Source organism: Malaya genurostris, chromosome 2, assembly GCF_030247185.1.
Source record: "Malaya genurostris strain Urasoe2022 chromosome 2, Malgen_1.1, whole genome shotgun sequence".
In the NCBI taxonomy this organism is placed as follows: Eukaryota; Metazoa; Arthropoda; class Insecta; order Diptera; family Culicidae; genus Malaya; species Malaya genurostris.
In genome coordinates, this window is record NC_080571.1 from 4,478,285 (window position 1) to 4,503,165 (window position 24,881).

General features: G+C 37.3%; 1 protein-coding gene across 5 annotated transcripts in view; it reads right to left on the reverse strand.

Annotated features, from left to right (window-relative positions):
* LOC131428259 (gastrula zinc finger protein XlCGF57.1) overlaps positions 1–20,008 on the reverse strand; it is a 53,384-nt gene extending 33,376 nt beyond the window's left edge. The window contains exon 1 of one of the 5 annotated variants that reach the window (XM_058592059.1): positions 19,660–20,008. In XM_058592059.1, the coding sequence (XP_058448042.1) occupies positions 19,660–19,683 (24 nt within the window). In that variant the 5' untranslated portion in view covers positions 19,684–20,008. Of the gene's footprint in view, positions 1–1,622; positions 1,852–2,421; positions 2,544–19,659 lie in introns of those variants that run through there. The other 4 variants (XM_058592058.1, XM_058592054.1, XM_058592056.1 and 1 more) reach the window with 4 other exon arrangements.
* Positions 20,009–24,881: the final 4,873 nt, after the last annotated feature.

Genomic DNA, 24,881 nt, shown 5'->3' on the forward strand with positions numbered 1-24,881 from the left:
ATTGAACCGCCGACCCGGACAAGCTAGAGCAGTGTGCCTTAAAAATTATATTATCAATAAATAAATAAATAAATATATATATATATATATATATATATATATATATATATATATATATATATATATATATATATATATATATATATATATATATATACATACATATATATATATATATATATATATATATATATATATATATATATATATATATATATATATATATATATATATATATATATATGCGTACTGAACAGTCTCCAACATTCCCATCCATTGGAATCTCGGCTGAATAAATGATCGATCATGCGATGTTGAAACTGACTCAGTAGGAAGAGCTCACAGAAAAAAATTATGAATTTTACAGGTGACATAATTCTACAAACGATACAATTCATAACTACTTAACTTCTCAAATGACGCAATATTCCATTTGTACAGAAATTTACTGACTGTATGAATTTATATGCACGATTTACCAGCCAAGCAGATATGTGCTTTGGTGGCTCAGTCCGACTGGTGGGCTTCGTGATCTAATGTTATTCGGTTCAAGTCGCGTTGTTGCTGTTGATCTTTTGATTTTTATTCCATTCGTTTTGAAGCCATGTAATTTTCAAATCACACAATTTTACATGTTCTTGAATATAAATTTGTGTGAAATATGACGCTCCATTTATGTGCATCTGATAACATGTAAAATCACAAGAATTTTTCGAACTGTGTAGTGATTGATAATACTCGATACTTATTATACAGTATTTTTCAGTAGTATCCTAGCGCCACCATACACAAAATGTATCCCATTTCTTCAAGCAATTTCTTTTATACGCATTTCGCAGTTTTAAACTGGGTGGCATTTCCATATGCCTAATATGAAGCGCGCTGTATTCTACGCTAGAAAAAGAAACTATGATTTTCTTTAATGGAATATAAGTATCAAATTTATGATCACTCGGTTCATAAGACAGCTGTGATATGTTGTAAAAAGAGTTATTTAAAATTTAAATTGAAGTCCAGCACCCACAAAATTGAGTGCAAAAATGAAATAATTTCTTTGCCCTTAGGGAGAAACATGACCAACTCATCGGAAGTTTATTTGGATTCAGAAAAATTTCATGCACAGTAAAAAAGGAACTGTATTTAAGGTTTCCGGGGCATGTGGAAAAATTGACGGTAACTTTTGGTTGAAATGTCTTTAGTAAGAAGTGCTAAAAATGTAGGCCTAAACACTCGATACTATATGCACTAGCAATCCATTATTCTCGGAGCTCCCAGTAAGTGCTGGTTTGTGAGCCTAGACATAAGCTTTACTAATTATTTACTAGAATCACTTGCATATAAAATCACTAATGTAATCTTGAGTGGAGACATCTCTAGTGTTTTTAAATTTTCAATTACTGTTCAAACTCATCGATTTCTGGTTTACACTCAGGAATATTGTAAAACTACATAAATAGCAACTCAATTACACAATATCTCAAACTATTCACCAAATCAACCAATTGTCGTATATGTCTCTTTTAAAAACTTGTTGCTCGTCATCAAACAACAGTTCAATATTTACTATTTTCATACGCTTGTAAATACCAATAACTTTTTACTGATGACTTAAATCATATTACCACAAAAATTATTATTCCTCGTCTGCTGCGAAACACTAGCGTGAGCTGCTCCAACTATTAACAACCCGATTTCTCCGGTCCCAATCGGGATAATCGTACTGCACTTAAATATTAATGTCTAGATAATCAACAACATTAACACCTCCGAACGGTTTAATTGAAAAACTTTTCCTTCGAGAACAATTGAAAGCTCCGATGAGATGTAGATCCCGACCAGCAGCGGAGCCACGGAAAACGCGTAAGATGCTGGCAAATTGAATAATAAGACTGAGAATTCATCAAATTTTTAAAATCTCCAAACCTTCGAAACGACCAAAAAGTAAAAAGAGTACATAACAAAAGGCGCGCTTGTATATATCACCATCATCGTAGCGTCTTCTTATTTACCTAAGGCGCACACCAAAAAATCTCCAGGTTTTCTTATTCCGTAACGGCGACCATTTTTTTTCCACTGTCCTCCCAGCCACCACCCCCTACTCGAAAAAAGTGGTGGCAGGACGGGCCGAAGAGAGAATCTTTTCCTTTATTCGACCCTTCAACCCGTCCAACCCAACCCCGTGCTCAACCTTATGCGTACAGACTCATCGGGAAGCCCATGGCAGGTTGGTACAGTTAGCATTGCGAAAGACAAATGTATCAGAAATCATGCTCTGAAATGGCCAACTTTGTGTACTCGAGATGCGTTAAAAAGCGTAATAAAAATATATACATGAACCCCGCTCCAACTTTTACACTCCTTTGGCTTTACTTTTTTTTCACAGCCCAAACCAGCAAACCATAGCAGGCTACCACCACTCACCACTAAACAACAAAAATTTACCAACACACAGACGCAACTTTTAACACCATCACCACCGCCACTATCGGCAAACACGTAGGAGGCTGAAGACGCGCCAGTTCCACTCGTTATTGCTTACTGGCGCTCCTTCAACTCGATAGAATCGAAGCAACCCTTCTTATGCGAGGAAAAACAAAAAACCCTCGTGGAAAATGTGCAACCAAAAAAGGAAGATTCCAAACCGTGATATTTTTTTCCTTTCACTTGTTTCGTTATTAAACAACTTACGGGGAAATTTAAAAAACCTGCATCTGAATTCTGGTCCGCTCGCGGGCGTTGATCTCGCCTTGCTCACAGTTTCATTCCATCGCTGGCGCGTTTGGTAGTAGGTGCCTAGAATGGTACTTACCTAGAAGCCTTAGTCTAAAGTCCAGTTAACGTACCATTCCGAAGGCTTTTCTTTATCGGGTACGCTGACTGTAAATTGCTGATGGAAATATCTTAGGTAAAAGTATGAAAAAAAAACATTTCCACAGGAAAAGCGCAAAAAGTACAAGGAGATTGCGTAGAGTTCCTTTTTTCACGGTATCGAATAAAAAAGTAAAATGAGAAGGGGACGATATAAACCTGAAAGTGTAGTGGTTATCACAGATATTATCATAAAATGTTTAGAAAAGAAAATCTACTGGCTGTGTTCGGTTGTTGGCACTGGGTTTAAAAATAAATCACCAGCAGATGAAGGGTGGATCGGCGTCCTGCCAGAGGACACCATTCTACTCTACTCTAGATGGGGTGGATCCTTCCCAGTGCAATGTGTTGGACCGTTAGTTCGGCGGGAGGAAACGGGACATCGTAAAGAATTGTTTTATATAAGGACGAGATGGCTACAGGCCAATTAAGGCTTCGCATTTGTTTTATCTTTGGCGAACGTTGAAAAAAAAAAATACAACAATAACCTGTTTTTTGGTGAGCGAGAAAATGAAGGCTCTTTGTGGGACAGTTTCGTTTGATGATGGAGCTCAGGAGACATTTTCATCATACTAAAAAATGTAAACCATGAACTTATTAAAGTAGTAATCTTACAGACACTGTTGTTTTCCAAAATGATTGCAAGCTGTTGTCACATGTTAGGGGCCTGTTTATTGCATTATTATCTGCCAAATATGTGCAATCGATTTCACGAGTAGGATCTCGAATGTATTGAAAATACATTTGATTAGCTTTGAATTTTAGAATATAATGAAATTGTAGGATCTCTCAAGATAAAAAAAACATGCTACACCTCGCATTTCAGTCCGATAGCCGACTATATTTGTAAAGTTTTAAAACAAATCAAAAAGATGCCGCAGTGACACATGAATAATATCAGCTAGATTAACCTAGCAGTTAGATTTGCTTATTGATATTGCTAAGGATTAAAGAAAAACATATGCATATTTATAAAGGCCGAATAAAAGTTAATTGGCACGCCTCCTGCTACTATTGTGCCTCTTGTGTTGGAATTCGGAAATCTTTAACAGTGGTTTGCTTACACTTCTAGAGAGAATAACTGAGATTCCAAGCGGGCTAAATTGCTAAAGATGCTGAAAACAACCGCTTGTGTTGTGCTGAAATACTAAAGAAACCCCGAAGGAAGCCAAAACATGTATATAATTGGACTGCAAAGTCACCACTTTGGACTAAACATTCAACTGAAGTCATATCAATTCAAATTTAATTCATATTGCAATGAATAATGCAGTACGTAGTGAGGGTGAGGCGACTGAGGCGACCGCCTCGGGCGCCAAAATCCGGGGGCGCCAACTATGATGGAATTTGTAAAAATTTATTGTACAATTAATTTTAAGAAAACATTAATTTCTTGCGGTTACTTCTGGGAAACTATTTAAATAAGATTCAGCTTCAGATTAGTATTATACTGCTAAAAAAAACTTAAAGAGCAAAACTTAGATTCTTTATGAGCCATTCAGAAAGTTCCCCTTCCTTCCTGAAAGGGATTACCATTCCCGAAATTGAACTATTGGGAGATCCAAATTTAATCAAATGTGCAAGTGCGTAGATATCTGTTCTGCTATTAAATGCACTGATATCGCACGTTTTCACATAGGACTACTCTTTAAATTCTATATAGGAATGCGAATTCAAAATATAAAAAAAAAAAAAACGAGCAAACAGTGGTCAGATCGTATCGATTCAAATAGATGAAACTATATTTTTGAGATAGTTGGTGGTCGGAACTTTAATAACTAACGAACAATGTATAATTTTCCATGTTTACCAAGCCGTACTCATAGCTTCCCTATCAGAGACGACAATTTCGTATACATTAAATCTCTTTGCATTTCACATACAGGGTCCGGCACTCGAAGTGTAACCAACTTCAGACCGCTCGCGCAGCTGACGCACGGGCATCAGCTCTCTAGAAATTTGCTAAATGACAGTTCGGAGTTGTATTGTTTACAAGCGCAAGAAAGCATTTTGCCAAAAGTTAACGCGAAAAAAAAATCTTGACTTGAGAGAGCGAAGGAGTTGCTTCGTTTGGCCGAAAGCGGTCAATTTCCGAACATTGTATTTTCTGACGAGAAAATTTTTCCAATTGAGCAATTCGTAAACTCTCAAAACGATAGGGTTTACTTGACCGACCATTCATACGAGAATTTGAGTCATCGATTGGCCACCAGGAGGCAGCACCCGCAACAGATAATGGTTTGGGCCGCTGTAACTGCAGATGGGCGCTCTCCAATCGTTTTCATCGAGCCTGGCGTCAAGGTAAATGCGACATATTATCGGGAAAGTATTCTGGAGGTTGCTTTGAAGCCGTGGGCAGACAAACATTTCGGTGGCAGACCATGGACGTTTCAGCAGGACTCGGCACCGTCTCACAAAGCTCGAGTGAACCAAGAATGGCTGAAAAACAACGTTCCGAACTTCATCACGTCCACACAATGGCTCTCGAATTCACCAGATGCGAATCCAAAGGATTATTCTCTTTGGGCCATTTTGGAGAGCAAAGTCCGAACTAAAAGATACACCAGTCTCGAGGCGCTGAAAAAAGTTATTGTCCGCGAGTGGGCCTAAATACCTGCAAGTCACATTCGGCAACTTGCGATTCGTTTTTTGACCGTCTCAAAAGCATAGTCAAGGCAAAAGGTGGTCATATCGAGCAAAAGTGAATTGATTCTGAATTTTGTATTATTTTTACACATTTTGTACTTTGAATTAAGTAAAAGTAATTTTCCAAACTGAATTTATGGCCTTTTTAATTGGTTACACTTCGAGTGCCGGACCCTGTAGAATGAACGCGACTATTTAAACTGAGCCTCATGACACAATCGAAATGAGCACTGGGTTCGTATATTTATTGTTGATGCCAAATATCTTAAAATTACCCTAAACGTTGAGATAACACCAGATCTCGACGTTTTATGCAATTCTAAGAATTTTTAGGTATGAGCAAATTCCTTCGATTTCGAAAATCTCAAAATTTCAAGAGTTGTAGAGCTTGAGCGACCACCTCTGGTTGCTACTCCGTTACTGATCGGGATTAGTTGAATTTGTACAGGGAATTTCTATATGATCCAACCTGGGACTGTGGTAAATCATCCTTCAATGTACATCTTCTGGTAACCCCAGAATTCATTGATCAGTACCGGCGCCGGCCAGGCCCGAACGTAGATCGTCTAAGGAAACGGAAGGGATGTTAGTCCAACACTTGTTGTTACAAAAGGCCGTATATACATACTACTGCGCACTCCACAAGTGTCACGTGAAAGGGATATTTGTTAGTATAAATTTCAGTAATGATAGTATTCGTGCGCGATTTAGCATGTTCCGGATTCAAGATGCTCAGATGCACCACTCAACTCACTGACTTCCCGAGTGAACGTTTCAGCAATATCCTATATTGAAGTCCCGGGAAGTCTTGATTCACAGCTCTTTATAAATGAAATTACGTGATACAAAATAAACGAGTGAATAGGATTTAGACAAAATAGTTGATTCATTGCATTGACATATTCTAAGCAGTTGTTATAAAATCATTTTAAATCACCAAACAAAGGTCAACAGACCTCCCGCGCGTCCTGATCCTTTATTATTTCCACCTTATTATTTTAATTATTTATTAAAATTATTAATTGGTTATATTGGTTGATCTGGGCAGCCGGCTACCGAGAAAAATATTAATTTATTGTTTGAAATATTAATATCAAGTGTTTTTTTTACTATGTATTCAATATACCGATATATGTTATCTCTGTTATTAATTTTGTAATATCAACGGATTTGCGCAATAGTTGATTTTTATCATTCAATTTATAATCCTGAAAGACAATCAATAACATGGAAGAAGAGAACATTTCAAATAAAACTTTTCTCCGATGCTAGACGGAAATTGATAAGTTGAATGAAGAGATAATTTAGTAAAATAAAGTAATGTGAAGCGAAACATTGAAAATATCTGATAACTGAAAGGGAAAAGAAATTCCTGCAATTGTCGCCATTCACGACATGGAAGTAGGAACCCAGTGGATCTATTCTTGGTTCATTTTTTTTCCGCTGGATTCCACATGCATCAAGATTGGTACTGTCCGGAGAGAGGCTAATAGGTACTATCAATCTCCTAGTGGACCCCAGCCCCTTCAATATTTCAAGACGTGCAGAGTTGTTTTTTGGAAAACACAAATTTTGAATTTTTTTTACCTTTTAAATCCCGATATTATAAACTCATTTTGCATAAAAATATGTTCGCTTTGCAAATTTCAAATTCATTCAATTCATCTTTTTACAGGTGATGTAATAGTTTTTAGGTCGCTTTTTGAAGCTTTCGTAAAACATGTTGTATGGTCTAACAACTTAGTAGGAACAGCTCACCGAAAAGAAAATAATTAGAGCAAGAATTGAACAATTGAACATTGTTAGTTCAATTTTCTCACAAGACTTCTTTCGTGTCAATGTGTGACTTAAAGTATATCTATGACTCATGCGTTGTGGACTATAGGATTTATTACTTTTAGGTTGAGTGTAATTTGCATTAAAGTTCTACTCACAATTTCATTTAAACTACCATTGTCCCGGGTTGGCGGTTCAATGCATAGGGCGCTGGTCTTACAAACCAGTTGTCGTATGTTCGAGCCTCGACCTGGAAGGATTCGTAGTGTCAGTAGAATCGTAGCACCAGCCATGCACTGGTTCTGTACACTCTGAATCGGCTTTACTATAAACAGCATGTCTTTAAGTTTAAACGAATAATAATGATGTTTTATTTAAATCAATCACTTATTTATATCCTATCCTCTCCTAACTTAGCTAATTGATTTTTACAGTATGGATTGCTAAAAATCCGGGGGAGGAGTTAGAACGCGCAGCGTAAGTCTGATTTAACCAATGACATGTCTCATTGTATTGTATTTGAGTAGGAGAGAGTGAGTAATGTTTCTAGACAAGTGTGTGAGTGTGATACAGAAAGGGGAGGTTGAGAGTAGTCAGGTTTAACTCTCGTGAGTGTCGGTTCGAGTAAGTGTGTTTTCCTGAGTTACTGTTATTCTAGGTCATGCCGTATGGCACTTGTTTGAGAGAGGTGTGGAACGTGGAGGAACGGGAAATGACATAACTGTTTTGTTTTGGGTGATATTTGATGCTTATGTTTCCTTATTTATTGTTGTCGTATGAACGCGGTGTTTTCGTTGAGTCGAAGTAAGTGCTGACAATTTAATCGCCTTATGTAAGTGAAGTTTATATTTCAAGTGGGTTCTGGGTTTCATGACATGGTGTCGAGTGGAAATTTGTCGAGTACGTGTTTTATGGGAATTTGTCAAGTGCGTGTGGTCTGAAGTGTGGGAAAGATTTAATCTTGAATATTTTACATGGTCTGAAATGTGTGAGGAGATTTAGTGTTACATGCTCATATTACACGGCTGCGAAGTCTGTTGAAACAGTAGGTCAAATTCCACTACAGGAATGTAATACCAAGGCTTATTTTACCATTGTAGAAAAACGCAAAAGCAGTCCTCCTGATATTTGTCTTTCGGATTTCCATTCAAAGACAACGAACGAAACTGCTTTTGAGTTTTGCCACAATGGACGTTTTTTGACAAGAATACGTCTTACTTTACTATAGGGCGCCTTTTCAAAACCCGCCCTATGAAATAATGGGTAGAACTTAATCGTAAATATCTCGAGTTGTACTAAACGCAACAATATAATTCTTTCACCATGCGATCAGAAATATAATCAGCAATTTATGATCAAATTTTTAATAACATAAGATAACCATGAACAATTCAAAAGTTAAGTTTTTCGGAAATCTTGTGCGTCGTGTTGATGATTTTACACCAACAGCAACAAAAACAGACCTTCTGCGTTGTATGAAGCCTCAAATGCACAGGACGCTTTTCGGATGTCGTGGTGAACAGTCGCCTTTTCAACCAGCAGCAGCAGCAACAGGTTATAAGTAAACATATTCCGATTATGAATACTGGAATTGGATTGGGGAACTGAGTTCTGGGTTCAATTCCAGAACTGAATTTTGAATTTAATTTCCGGCTTAGAATTTAGTTCAAGAATTCAACACAGTTCCAGTACAATGGTTTAAATTTAAAACTAAAATTCTGGATATGATTTTCAATTCTGGACTCTGGAACTATATTTCTAAACTAAAGTTGTTTTTTTGACTAGATTGTGGAACTGAATTTAGTTCCTTAATATATGATCGCAATTTGAATCCAGAATTCTTATTCAGAAATTCGATTTCAGATTTATGGAAGAAAATTCGTAATATGACTTTTAGATCGGGATTGTGAAAATGAATTTTAGCTCTGAACTCCGAACCAGCATTTGTCACCTGACTTTTGAAACATAATTTACTCCTGAATTCAGTTTCAGAATTTCATTCCTTAATGCAGAATCAAAATTCGTTATCAGAATTCTGGTTCAGAACTCAGAACCAAAAATAAAATTCAATTCAGGGCTTGTGTTCTGGAAGTAGATTTTGGAACAGAATTCATAACTTAGGTTCAGTTCTAGAATCAATTTAGCGCAGTTCCAGAATACTAGGACATGAACTGAATTGTTGATCTACATTCAGAGCCTAAAAACTGAATTCGGAGCTAGATTCTGAATTTAGCTCTTAAATTACTATCCAGTCCAGAATTCAATTTTCTGGTTTAGATAAAGTTGTAAACATCGGATAAATTTCACAAATTGGTTTTTTTCGAAACCTTTAAAATTTCCCCAAAGAACAGTGCGAAGTTTTCCTCCTATGATTATGTAAAACTATAAAAAAAACAACGATTAAATTTGTTTGTTTTACTCTCATTTGATCTGAGTTATTTTTGTGTCGTCAATAAGTGATAAATGCACTGTTTCAATTCGGGAAGCAAATTTTCGCTGAACAGCTTCCATTCGCCGTTTATCGGTTACATCGGACAACATGGTGCCTAAACAACGAGAGCATACTCAAAGGTTGAACGAACTAGAGTGCAACATAGCGATTTTAGGCAGTATACTATCTTAATCAAAAAGTTCCAGGTATCACACCGTGTGGCGTTCTCAGTCACCCGATTAGATTTTTTATTATTTTGCCACATCTGTCATTAATATTCTATTGAATTTTCAAAACGGAATTGAGTTTGCAACAACACTTTTGCATTAAATCTTGCATTAAAAACGGTTTTAATGGTGCGACGACATTGCAAATGTTAGAAGAGTGTTTCGGTTACGATACTCTGAAGAAAACAGGCCATCGACATCGAAAACCGACGAAAACATCAACAAAATCAAAGCAGAAAAATGACACTGTCAAACAATGCCATCGTTATCATTGAACATTTGACTAAAAACGAAACGAATACAATTCAGCAATCACTGAATTCACCTGATTTGACTCCCTGCGACTTTCTCCTATTCGGTCGACTCAAGGAGATAAGATTATAGAAAAATCGCAGCCGAGATAAGATTATGGAAAAATCGCAGATGGCTCTGATGGTCATACCGAAAACTGAATATAAAAAATGTTTCCTGGATTAGATCAAGCGCTGGCGAAAGTCTGTTGCTGTCGATGGGGAGTACTTCAAAGGGGACAAAATTGATTTTGATAAATAATCTTGTGTTTTTAATTTCCTGAATAAATTCCTGGAACTTTTTGATCAAGGTAGTATGTTGTCGATTTTCTTTAAAATACGGGCCATGAGCCCTTACATCTTCGAAGCCATGGAGATAGTACAAGGTCCGCCATGTAACTTTTTTCATCCGATTTCAAAATTTATTTTTTCATATTGGAGTACAATCCTTCCGGTTAATTGTGGAATATAATTTCATTCAAATGGTTGCCTCGGCTGGCCTTGCAGTACGCCATACGGTCGGTCCAGTTTTTAGTACATTTTCGATTGTATGCAGCTTTATTTCAGCTATGGCTGCACTAATGTTGTCCTTCAAGGCTTGAATTGTCTCTGGCTTGTCCACATAACACTTATCTTTGACAACCCCCAAAAGATAATTGTCAAACGGTGTCAAATCACAGCTCCGAGGCGGCCAAACGACATCGGAATTTCGACTGATAATTCGATCTTCGAAGACTGTGTGCAGAAGATCGATCGTAGCATTGGCTGTGTGGCACGGAGCGCCGTCTTGTTGGAACCAAATGGTGTCCAAGTTTTCCTCTTCAAATATAATGATGGCATAATAATGCCGCCAGACCAAAATCCGCACCAAACCGTCACTCTCTGAGGATGCATCGGCTTCTCCATGATAACGTGCGGGTTTTCCGTCCCCGGCGTCTTCTTCAAGCTGATCGCAAGCCCAGTTGACACTATTTTCACGCGTTCTTCGAGCGTATACACAACTATTTTCGTTCAGCGGAAAAATAAAACTAAGATTCTGTCAAATCAGAAGTGATATTAAGAATACCAATCATTCAGTAATAGCCGTTCAACCGAGAAGGTTGTGTATAGAAGCGTACAGTTTAATAACGCTGGTTGGTTTACACGCGTTAAATACGACAACGGTTGAACTACAGGTAGAAACCTGTTGGCAGCAGCCGTTAAAACGTATAGTCGTGCTGCATAAGAGAGCCCTAGTGCTGGGCCAAGCTGGTGAAGGAAACAACAAAGGGCGTTTCCCAAACTCTACCCAGGCCGCAATATACAGCCACCAGTGCTGAGCAGGAGAGTGCAAAGGCACATCGAAGAGGAAGAGTGCAAAGGCACATAGAAGCAGGAGAGTGCAAAGGCACACCGGTGCGAAGGCACTTCGGTGCAGAAGCATATCGGTGCGGAGCACTAGGAAGAAGGAGACAAGACAACTCGGTCTTTCCACTGCCATACAACACGCAGGTATACACCGGTGACCTGCGCTGGTTACAGCTGGCGAAGACGAAAGCAAATCGGAATTCGAGTGGTGCTGGATGTCAGGTAGCAGTAGCATCACATCATATTCTATCGCTACAGTGAGCTTCAGCATTGTATCAACGTCCAGATACATCCAACAAGAACATCTAGAGCAACGAGGATCTACACGGCAGTGCAACGGAGATAGACAACAATTTCAAGGTAGAAGTTTTTTCTTTTCCTTTTGATTGAGTACTGTGTAGTGTTGGTTTCAAATTTTATTTTAAAGTTTAGTTAAAAATTTTAATGTAATGGATGAATCCATGGACGTAAATCCTAGCATGAATCCGATACCCCCACGAACGAAAAAATATCAGGAGAGCTCTTCTGGGCCTTGGATAGTCTTTTTTAGACGTATATCAAAGCCATTAAACATTTTTCAAATTAATAAAGGTTTGACATCACGATACTCTTCAATCAAAGAGATCATAAAAGTAAATAACGATAAAATTCGTGTTGTGGTAAATAATTTGAAACACGCGAATGATATTGTCTCTTCGGAACATTTCAATAAAGAGTATAAAGTTTACATACCCTCCAAAGATGTCGAAATTGACGGTGTTGTTACCGAAGCGAGTCTTTCGGTAGATGATTTACTCAAGCATGGTGTTGGTCGTTTCAAGAACTCTATGCTTGAGGGTGTGAAAATACTGGAGTGCAAACAACTGTACTCAGTAGTTCATGAAGAGGGAAAGAAAGTTTATCGCCCATCAGACTCGTTTCGAGTGACATTTGCCGGGTCTGCGTTGCCGTCCCATGTCTATGTCGATAAAATTCGCCTCCCTGTTCGGCTTTTTGTTCCAAATGTAATGAATTGTACGAACTGCAAAAAATTCGGCCACACAGCTACTTACTGTAGTAATAAACCAAAATGTATTAAGTGTGAAGGGCCTCATAAAGATAATGATTGCAACAAGGAAATTGAAAAATGTATTTATTGTGGGAATAGTCCTCATGATGATATTTCAGTATGCACTGCATTTAAAGTGCACAAAGACAAAATTAAGCTTTCTTTAAAAGCACGGTCTAAGCGCACATATGCAGAAATGCTTAAAACGGTCATTGATGTCCCCCCTTTGGAAACCGAAAACGGGTTTTCAAATCTAGAGGAACCAGAGGACTCTGACTCTGACGAAAATAGTGAAGGTAATTCGTTTATCACTACCCAAGGGTCAGTTAAGAGAAAGAAGTCTTCCTCCAAATTACCAAAAAAGACACCTAAAATTTCATCTTCAAAAAAAGATCCCCGTGTTAAACAAAAAAAGTCAAAACCAAAGACTGTGCCTCCTGGTTTGTCAAATTCACAAACCAATCCAGGATCTAGTACAGAAAAAGATAATAATCCAGTGGGCTCCATTTCACAGCCACCAACAGGATTACTGAAGTTTTCGGAAATTGTTGAATGGATTTTCTCAGCATTCAATATATCTGAACCCTTAAAGACCCTCATAATGGCATTCCTTCCAATAGCTAGAACCTTTTTGAAGCAGTTATCAGCTCAATGGCCAATTGTCTCAGGTTTTGTATCTTTTGATGGATAATTTATCACCCGTCGCAAATGATACAATCACTGTCCTGCAGTGGAATTGTCGAAGCATCATGCCAAAACTTGATTCATTTAAAATATTATTGCATAGTCAAAAATGTGATGTATTTGCTTTATGCGAAACATGGCTTACTTCAAACATAGCTTTAAATTTTAATGATTTTAACATTATACGTCTCGATAGAGACTCTCCGTATGGTGGAGTGCTTTTGGGAATTAAGAAATGCTATTCCTTTTATAGATTAAACATCTCTTCAACTTCTAGTATAGAAGTTGTTGCTTGCCAAATAAACATTAAAGGCAAAGATATTTGCATAGCTTCGGTTTATATTCCTCCAAAAGCACAAGTTGGACAGCAACAGCTTAATGAAATGGTTGAAGCCCTTCCTGCACCACGATTGATTCTGGGGGATTTAAATTCGCACGGTATTATGTGGGGTTCCGTTTACAATGATAGCAGATCATCTTTAATACAAAACATTTGTGACAATTTTAGCATGACGGTATTAAATATGGGTAGCATGACACGGATCCCAAGACCTCCGGCACGCCCAAGTGCATTAGATCTATCTCTTTGCTCAACATCAATTCGACTAGATTGCACCTGGAAAATACTGCCTGATTTACACGGTAGCGATCATTTACCAATCATCATCTCAATTAGCAGTAGCAATTGCATTGCTACTTCCGCTAGTATTCCATATGATTTGACAAAAAATATCGACTGGATTAAATACCAAAGTAGAATCTCTAGTATTTTGAATTCAATGGAAGAGCTCCCTCCACTTGAAGAATATGACTTCCTCATTTGTTCGATTCTGGAGGCAGCAGAACAATCCCAAACTAAACGCTTTCCTGGGCCAACGACTAACAGAAGGCCTCCCAACCCCTGGTGGGACAAAGAGTGCTCAGAGGCTAAACTCGCAAAACAAAATGCTTGCAAGACGTTTCTAAAACGGGGAGGAGGAACTCCTCAGAATTTTGAAAAACTTATGGTTTTAGAAACCAAGTACAAGAGCATACTTCGAGCCAAAAAATGTAGCTATTGGAGACATTTTGTCGAAGGTTTGTCAAGAGATACCTCAATGAGCACTCTTTGGAACACGGCCAGACGAATGAGGAATCGTACCGTGGGCAATGAGAGTGATGAATACTCGAACCGATGGATATTTGACTTTGCTAGGAAAGTTTGCCCAGATTCTGTTCCTACGCAGAGCATTATACGGGAATCTCCTCCAAATAATGGTTTTATTAATAACCCATTTTCAATGATGGAATTTTCTATAGCACTCTTGTCTTGTAACAATAACGCTCCACGGTTGGACAGAATTAAATTCAACTTGGTGAAGAATCTGCCCAACCTCGCAAAAAGACGTTTGTTGGAATTGTTCAACAAGTTTCTTGAGCAAAATATTGTTCCACCTGACTGGAGACAAGTGAAAGTTATCGCCATTCAAAAACCGGGGAAACCAGCTTCCAATCACAACTCATATAGACCCATTGCGATGTTGTCCTGCATCAGAAAATTGTTCGAAAAAATTATTCTACGACGTCTTGACACTTGGGTCGAGACGAACGGTTTGTTGTCAGATACTCAGTTTGGCTTCCGTAGAAATAAAGGGACGAATGATTGCCTTGCATTACTTTCGTCTGACATCCAAATTGCCTTCGCTCAAAAGCAACAAATGGCATCTGTATTTTTAGACATTAAAGGAGCATTTGATTCAGTTTCCATTGATGTTCTTTCAGACAAGCTTCACCAAAATGGACTCCCAGCGGTTATAAATAATTATTTGCACAACCTTTTGTCAGAGAAACACATGCATTTTTCACATGGCGATTTGGCAACACTCAGAAATAGTTACATGGGTCTCCCGCAAGGCTCATGCCTCAGTCCGCTCCTCTATAATTTTTACGTAAATGACATTGACAGCTGTCTAGTAACCCCATGTACACTAAGACAATTGGCAGATGATGGCGTGGTTTCAGTTACTGGACCCAAAGCTATTGATCTGCATAAACCATTGCAAGATACCTTAGATAACTTGTCCGATTGTGCTGTTCATCTTGGTATCGAATTCTCTGCGGAGAAAACAGAGTTAGTCGTCTTTTCAAGAAAGCATGATCCCGCGCAGCTTCAGCTCCATATGATGGGAAGAATGATCCAACAGGTTTTAACTTTTAAATACCTCGGGGTGTGGTTCGATTCCAAATGCACGTGGGGAGGACACATTAGGTTTCTGATAACAAAATGCCAACAAAGAGTAAATTTTCTTCGAACAATAACAGGATCTTGGTGGGGTGCTCATCCGGAAGATCTAATAAAATTGTATCAGACAACGATACTTTCAGTGATGGAATATGGATGCGTTTGCTTTCGTTCCGCTGCAAACTCTCATATTATCAAACTGGAGCGAATTCAGTATCGTTGTTTGCGAATTGCTTTAGGGTGCATGCATTCGACACATACAATGAGTCTTGAAGTTCTGGCGGGAGTTCTTCCATTAAAAGATCGATTTTGGGAGCTTTCATCACGCCTGCTAATAAGATGTGAGGTGCTGAATCCCATGGTAATTAATAATTTCGAACGACTAGTCGAGCTTCGATCTCAAACAAAATTCATGACAGTATATTTTAACCATATGTCACAGGAAATCAACCCTTCAAGATATATTCCTATCCGTGTCAGCCTCCTAAATGTCCCTGACTCAACTTTATTTTTCGATACATCCATGCAGCGCGAAGTGCGTGGAATCCCGGATCATCTACGTTCGACGGAAATCCCAAAAATATTTTCAAGTAAGTTCAGGCATATTGACTCTGAGAAAATGTTTTACACGGCGGATCGCGAATTGAAGAAGCGACAGGGTTTGGTATGTTCAACAATAATGTTTCGGCCTCATTTAGGCTTCAAGAACCTGCATCTGTTTATATAGCAGAGCTAGCAGCAGTTCAATATAGTTTGAGTGTAATCGTCACATTAATTCCAAACCATTATTTCCTCTTCACAGATAGTCTGAGTGCAATTGAAGCCATTCGCTCAAACATGACTGGCAAGACTGAACCGTTTTTCCTGGGCAAAATAAAACAGTGCCTGAACGACATATTGAACAATAATTATCTAATCACTATAGTCTGGGTCCCGGCTCATTGCTCCATTCCTGGCAATGAAAGAGCCGATATTTTAGCCAAACGTGGTGCTATTGAGGGTGAAATTTATGAGAGACCAATTGCTTTCAACGAATTCTATAGCTCGTCTCGCCAAAGAACACTTGCCAGCTGGCAAGCTTCTTGGGATAAAGATGATCTGGGTCGGTGGATGCACTCAATTATTCCGAAAATATCGACAAAAGCATGGTTCAGGGGACTGGATGTGAGTAGAGATTTCATTCGTGTGATGTCTAGACTCATGTCCAATCACTACACGTTAGATGCACATCTCCTTCGAATTGGACTCTCCGAGACTAATCATTGTGCTTGTGGCGAAGGTTATCGAGATATTGATCATGTCGTTTGGACATGCGTGGAGTATCGTGATGTCAGATCTCAACTAATAAATTCTTTGCGTACCCAAGGTAGACTATCCAATATCCCAGTTCGAGACATTCTTGCTTGTCGTGACCTTTCATACATGAAACTTATTTATCATTTCATAAAGAAAACTGGAGTTTCAATTTAATAAAGGCCCCTTTCAAGACTTAGTTCTGATCCCAGCTGCGTCCATGAGTTCAACCAATAGCTAAATTAGAATAAAAATAATGTAATGATACAAACAAACAAACTCGAAACAGTTTATGAAATTATTAACAAAATGTCTGAAAATAACAGCTTATTTTATAATTTATAGAAGTTAATCGTTTGGTTCAAATAATATTTCCGAGTAGATTTCATAATTAATGACGAGTTACCTAAGATGATATTTAAGTAATAAGAGAATATGTTTTAATAAATGCAAAACGTTGTGACTATGTTAGAATTAAATTAGGATAAGAATACTATGTAAAAGTGATGCTACGGCGAAGAAAAACTTATGTAAACTGCCTTAAGAAATAAACGTATTTATGAAAATTAAGATTACCAATGTCGAAATAACCGCTAGTAAAAAAAAGTTAGATGGCGGACCCTGTATATTCATAGTGATAGATAGTGATTTATGGAATTAATTTTTGAATCAGATAGTACTCCTAAATATAGGACTCTCGTTTCAGAACCACTTTCGCAACAGTGTAGTCATATGTAATCGTTTTTCGTTTGAAGGATAATAAGATGACGGAACATTCTGTTTATATTCCTCTAGTTAGAAAATACATCCAACTGTGATTGCAAAAAAGTGGGGTTTTAGGATCCTTGTAGAAATAAAACAGTTTTAAACCATCGGCAAATAATAACTTCCAGATGACATCTCTGTGAAATTCCAGAACTCGCGATGAATGGTGAAGTAAAGTTGTCACCAATTTTCATAGTTATATTTCGATCGGTCAGATATGATTCGAACCATTTAAGAAAGACTATTGTCCTCATGTCTGCAAAATTTAACTTTTTGGTTTCGATTGTAGAGGTTTTAACCACAGGTCATTCACCTTTTCGGGTTGGAACACTTTCAGACCCTATGTGCGGAGTTGTGATTCGAACCCAGATGGGCTGCGTAGTTTTTGGTCAACCAAATAAACAAACTCACATACTGGACCTATCACTCCGCTCTTTATCATGAACATGAATTAGTCTATGGTTTATAACACAGCACCACTGTCCAACCTTTCCATTGCTCATTACAGTAATTTCAATAAATAAACATAACTCCCGATCAATTACTGATCACAATGGGAAATGAAGTAACACAGAGAGAAATTCATAGATGTCGGAGGCAACGATTATCGTGGACATTGTTTACTATACACGCGGATAGGCAAATGATTACACCTGTACGTATCTGTCCCTGTAGTGCACGCACCGAAGTTTTTATGTGTTAAGACTTATCGATATTGAAATATATGCGAACTGTAAGACGAAGCTAAGCCGAGTGAGAGGGTTACAAATGTTTGGAAGACACTATTCATGAAATATTCCCTTGTGAACCTGCCATAAAGAGGATGAACAATAGGTCGGGTAAGGTCGAGCATTCTCTAAGGCAAAAAGGTCTCCCGATCACGATTTAACTAAAGAACTGAACACCTAGAAGTCCTACGTTCGACGATAAAACTGGAGTATAAAACTGAGAACGTACAAAAATTGAAGCAGTCATATATTAAGGTGTACTATACCATGATACCAGAGATACGAAAACTATACAACACAGTATGGGATCTCGATGGATGACGAAACGTATTCGGAATTTAACCGTGGCATGATTCGTGTGATGGATGATGTTTACAAGACGAGTTCCGCAGTATCCATTGAAAATTTTGTAAAAATATTACGATCTGGCAAGCAATTTGCGCGCGTGGAATATTTACGAAGTAAAAGAAGTAATTTAAGCTTATAATTTCGTCTTTCAATGCTAGAAAAAATGTCTAGCTGATTCATGAACTTGAAAATTCTTCGTGCCTTTACGCTGAGTTGGTCCCAGACTGGTAACAAACGTAAATCGTATTTGCGCTTTTGTTCGATTTCTTTTAAACTTTTTCTCAACATCACTTGGCAGAAAATTTATACGAATTTATACGAATGGTCAGATACTACAATCGTTTATTGTGACAAATTTTAGGACAATTTAAAGGATTCATGTACTTGGACACAATGATCATGTTTAATAATTTACTATATATGAACTGTTGTTAAACTATTCAAGAACTGTTCAATGTAATATTGAATATTTATATGTAATATTAATAGGTTATATAAATAAAAACCATATTTTATAGCGAACTTAAAGTGTTCCCATACATTCTGAGGCAACAACTATAGAACACAGTAGATTTGGAATATCGAACTGACCGTAACTTGATTTTTCACTCTTAACATCTTCGTTACCGCAGGAACTGAATTTTTTTCCGGAAATCCTTTTTGTTTGCGTTGCCGGAATAGATCTAAATAGTTTTCACTCTGTAGAGTAAAACATATATCAAAGCTACATATAATGAATTAAAAAAAATAATATCCCAATTCAAAATACCGTACGATTGGTTTTAATTTCACACTGGATTCTCATGCACAACAAATACTTCGTGTAAAAAAAACTTTCATGATAAGATACACATTTCGACATGCTTCTGCAATGAAAACGTTTTGATGTTTTCGAAGGTAAGTTTTCGAAGGTTTAGTGTGACCATTCACCGTTCATCACCAATCCGTATCTTCCATTATTAATTTCACAAAGTGTTAAATGCTTACCATCAAGTTTCCTTCGAACTTCATCCCAATAAAGCCTCCCTAATAATTAACTTCGTTTGATTTATTCAAAATTTTGAATAAATTTAAATTTTTGTTCGTACTTCTGCCATCATTTTTGAACAACCATCACTGAATAAAAAAAAACATTTCTTCTATCATTTAATTCATAACTCACTACTCAAGCACAAAAGGAAAACTATTTATTGCACGAATTGTGCAGAAGATGTCCCGTGCCTTATCCCGAAGCTGTTACATGACGGTCTTGGGAATGCCTTACTTCAAGATCATATCGGCCGATAACAATGCAACGAGAATCGACTACGTGAAGGTCACCCACCACTGAGTGTGCAACCAAAACTGACCAGATTCACGCGTCCGCCAGGATGCATTTCATTGCGTGTATACTTTGCGATAAACATAGGACAACAGAAAGCCGGTCAGACACATGTATGTTCACCGTCCGTTTCGTTTTGAGTAAATAAAGAAAACCCCTTTTTGGTCACTCGATTGGTACGTCTATGTACGTTAATTCCACATAGCAGGCGGCGATCAATGTTTTGCTTGACGGTTGCATGTATGACTGGGGGATGTTGCGTTAAGTAAGGGTTCTGCAGTTTGTTGATACAATTCATCGTTTGTAGTATGTGCAAGTGTGTATGTTGATTTTTCTTGTTTTAGCCTTGAAACTGGAATGCCTGATCTCAAAGTGACGTGTCACAGATTACAAATTAAATAGTCAATAATCAATATTTTGCTATTACATTCTGCAACGAAATTTGGCATTCTATTTCAATAGGCCTCGAAAACTTCTAATGTTCCAATGAACTTCGGAAGTCACAATGCTAATAGAATCAGATGACAGAGCTTATGTTATCTTTTCACAGTGGCTGTAATTTGGAAACCATTATTAGGCCTGTTGACGGATTTGTTCTGCACTCAGGCAAAAATATTTGATATTTCATACTGATTTCGTATGGTTGTTAGCCACAAGAATATCGTATGTGAGTCATAAGACCGCCTTATGAAATCACAAAAATTGGAACGAATGAAGCCTTATGAATTTTTTAGAAACAATATGCGAAATTTCTGTTGCAAACATAACTTCTCTTATTGGCAATTTGACCATCGTACTCAATTTAAATAATGGTTTAAATTTGTGTACTTTTGAGACCAGTTTAGAAATTTTTTTACGGTTTTTGTTTCACCGGTTTAAGTGACGGTGTACACTTTACCCTATAACTCCGGAACCGGAAGTCGGATCCGGATGAAATTCAGGATTTCCCTATGGCACCTTGAGGCCTTTCATTTGAATCTAAGCTTGTCGGTTCAGCATTCTCCGAGTAAACCTAGTGAGATTATTTGACACACACTCATACATAATAAAGTTGGATTCTTAGATGAAAACGATAAAAACGACACTGAAGAAAATATTTCAGTTTGGACAAGAAAACATTTTCGTTAGAAAAACCCTAAAACCATTTCGAAGCGACCCAAGTAGCAAATGTAACTTATTGAACTTTCAAGATGTTTAACAATTGATTTATAAATGTTATCTATGTTAGATATGTTTAGAAATATATATTAAAATTGGTTGTGCAACTTATCACTGTTAAGTTTCACAATACTACCGAAAAAATCACTGTAGGACAACTTTAAGTGCATCTAAAACAATTGTGCAGTAAATCACCAACTTGTTAATGTTTCACTAGAAGCTCTACAAAAAAATTCATATCGTCATGTAAAACGGGAGTAACTATAACCATTGTGCAACTTATCAAAAACTTTCCAAACGACTGTCATAATTGTACCGGGCACAATATACGTCGAAATTGCTATAAATCTCTTGTGGAAGAAAAATTAGTGAAACGATTGATGCTCTCCGCAAGGCAAAAAATGCTAAGCCGAATTGATAACCTTGCTGTAAAAAATATTTTTCTGCTGAGTCCGCATTGTTTTGGCTGCATCATGAATTTTCAGATCAGTGTGCGCAGTTTTCTTCAGTTTTAGAAAAACATTGATATAAAATTCAAAACTTGCAAAAAAGTTGTGCAAGATATTTGAATTGAACGCAAAACTTGCAGACATGAGATTATTATCATAAAAGTTACAGGAATACAGCGTTATATACGCAATGAAAACAAAAATAAATCAGATAATTTGTATTCGGTTTCCATCTCGCGAAAAAAAATAAGCAGAAATCACTTTTCAAATATATTGAACGAAAAGTTAATTTCATCATAGTTACTCCCATAGTTATATATTACCGCTTGTGCAACTTGTTTTTGCAACTCCAGCACACGGACTTCCAAAATAATACCTACAGTGCGTATCATAAAAGTCGGGCCTTCTAAGATAAATGACTGTACTGTATTGTTATTCAATTCAACTAGAAGATTAAAACTAATAAAAAACAAAACGTAGAGAATATCTTTCCGAAATATTAACATGTTAATGTTACCTGTTATTTAGATAATATATGTCATTACGTTGGGTGAACCATTTTCTATTCAACTCACTGTTACAATCGATGCCATATTGGAAAATATTCAAGAAAAAATCATTTCGAGTTTTTTCAGGTTTAATTACACATTAGTTTGATCAAAATCGTCTAAGAATTTTAAAGAATGTTTGAATACACGTATTTTAAACACCATTCCGATGATTCTCATTCAAAATAATAGACTGTTATTTTCACAGAAATTTGTGTACAATCATTAAAACACGTTGATTTAAAGGCGCTTGAAAATTTCGGGCGTACGAATACATGTTTCACCATAAAAATGCAGTTCATTCTCGATTTTTCATTTACAAAAACACAAATGATTAATTCTACAATATGGGCATTATCATTTTTCACGTGCAGATTATTTTACAAGATCCATGTTTGTGTTGAGAGCAGTTGTATTGAAAATCAAATGTGAAACTTATTTATTAGAAATTATGTTTGTTATGTTTTTGTAAACGTCATTCCATTTCTTGTTTACATTACGTAGTAGATTGCACGAGTTTCACAATTGTTTTTTTCGCTGATTTTATTACTGCCTTTTTGATGGGATCGACGCATGAGTTTTTGTATCAGTTGCACAATCGTTGTGAATAAATGTTCGTAATAACGGATGAACTTGAAAGTATGACCACAACACAGAAAAATTGCGCTTTTTCCATAACACAACAGTTACTAGAATAGTGATATAAACTAACTTGATAAATTGCACAATCGGTAGAAATATCCAGGACAGCAATTTAACATGCTACTTGGGCGAAGTATGCAAAGTATGGGATTTGCCTCCTTCGGTACAAAAACATTGCTTGGAAAATATTTCCGGTAATCACCATACAACTTATCGAATGTTTGTGAAACGCGCATAATTCAACAAGTTACAATCACTGTTTAGGCGTTGTGCAACTTGAGAAAAGCAAATAGGCGCTTCGGGGGCACTATTATATACGGCTTGATGAATTTGCCGACAAAAATTTTGGTTGCGAAATTTTTGGTAGAATCTGGTATTAAATCACGTAATAGATCGATTTCACCTCATAAATATTTCATCCACTCGCCTGTTCGATTGATGCACTTCAATTTATGATACTATAAAAAAAGGAGAAAAAAAATGAGTAGATTTTTACGCAATTAAAATTTGTTTTGAGCGCAGTATAAAGTACAAGCGTCTGTTTGCTTTGGTATTCGGCACAAAAAGAACGTGCACATGACATTTGTCAGAATGACGCTATCTGCTTTCTGTCAAAAGTTACGGTGGGGTGCCAGCAATCGAACACTGCCGGCAACCAAACACCTTACCCTACTTTCTTTACCTCAAAAACAAGAAGTCCGGCCGGCTCCATTGTCTGCAGGGTGAACTAGACGGACCACCATCTCCTTCTTCGCGTTCACGGGATTGTAGTTCATCACTTTTTTTCATTTGCCAGCTTACTCCTGGGCGTTCCGTTTCTCCTTGAACGGTTTTAATACTCGGCACATGGTAGAATTTTCGATTTGCAACTGTTTTGTCGAAGCACTTATTGCTTTGGAAGCTATTTTGATAACCACTTGAATGCTTTAGGTTGTCGTCAGAGTGAGCACGGAACGCAAAGCGTCAAGACGCGCATGCGAGCTTGTTTCATGCAATCAAAGCTATTATGTCACAGTGAACTTGATGCGATGACAGTGCATCGCATTAAACACATTGCCTATCTTCGCTTCGCGTGACGCTTTCACTCTGACAGCAGCCTAAGACGATAATTCGCACATGTAAACATTACACTCTAAGCTAGTTTAATCAATTCTACCCGTGAAATAGTACATTTTGTATAATGGCAATTTGTGTTAACGAATTGATAAACACGGTGGATCGAACGAGGAAATTATTTTTTCGTGTTTTTGGAAAGGTAATCCAAGTAAACATAATTATAACCAATCTGACTGTTTTTAATAATTTACTATCTGAGCATAGCCACGGACATTTTCAAATCCATCATTAAAACAATTTGTTAAACTACTACGAGGCATATTCGGAAAGTGAAGGCCGTTTTGTCATGGAAAAAAGTCTAATGAAAGAAATTTCATTAGAAGTTTCCTACAAATCAACTTTATTTTTCCACATAAACTTCATTCTCTTCAAAGCCCCAGTTTCAGTTCGCTTTCACATCTCATCCAAGTCAGACGATAAAACAAAACCGCTTACGTTCGGTACGGAAGAAACCAAGTACAGTATTGTGTAGTGAACGATAGAACGATCTCGAAATGGGTGAACCAAATGAACAAAAGCTACCGCCGGTACGAAAGATTACAATTATTGTTGACTTCAGGCAGTGCAAAATTTGACCTTCGATACGACAACTTGAATGTTTGTTTAAAGAGCAAATACATCTTGACTTTAAACGTGTGCATTTCAATTCGCAAAAGACAATAACAATGTGAACGAAAATATTAAGTGCAACATTCCAGTATATATGGATGATAGTGCTATAAAAGTGCGTGTGCATGATCTTCCCTCAAGCGTCATCGATCCTTATATTCGCAAAACTATGTCCCAATACGGAGAGATTCTCTCCATCGAAAAAGAAAAGTGGAAGAACTTTTTTCCCGGTATTTTAAATGGCGTACGTTTGTTACGCATGCGCTTGAAGATGCTACCTTCTTATGTGACTTTCGGTCAAGATACAAGAATACCGTGCAAATCACTTGTTACCTATGACAATCAAATGGCCACATGTCAATATAG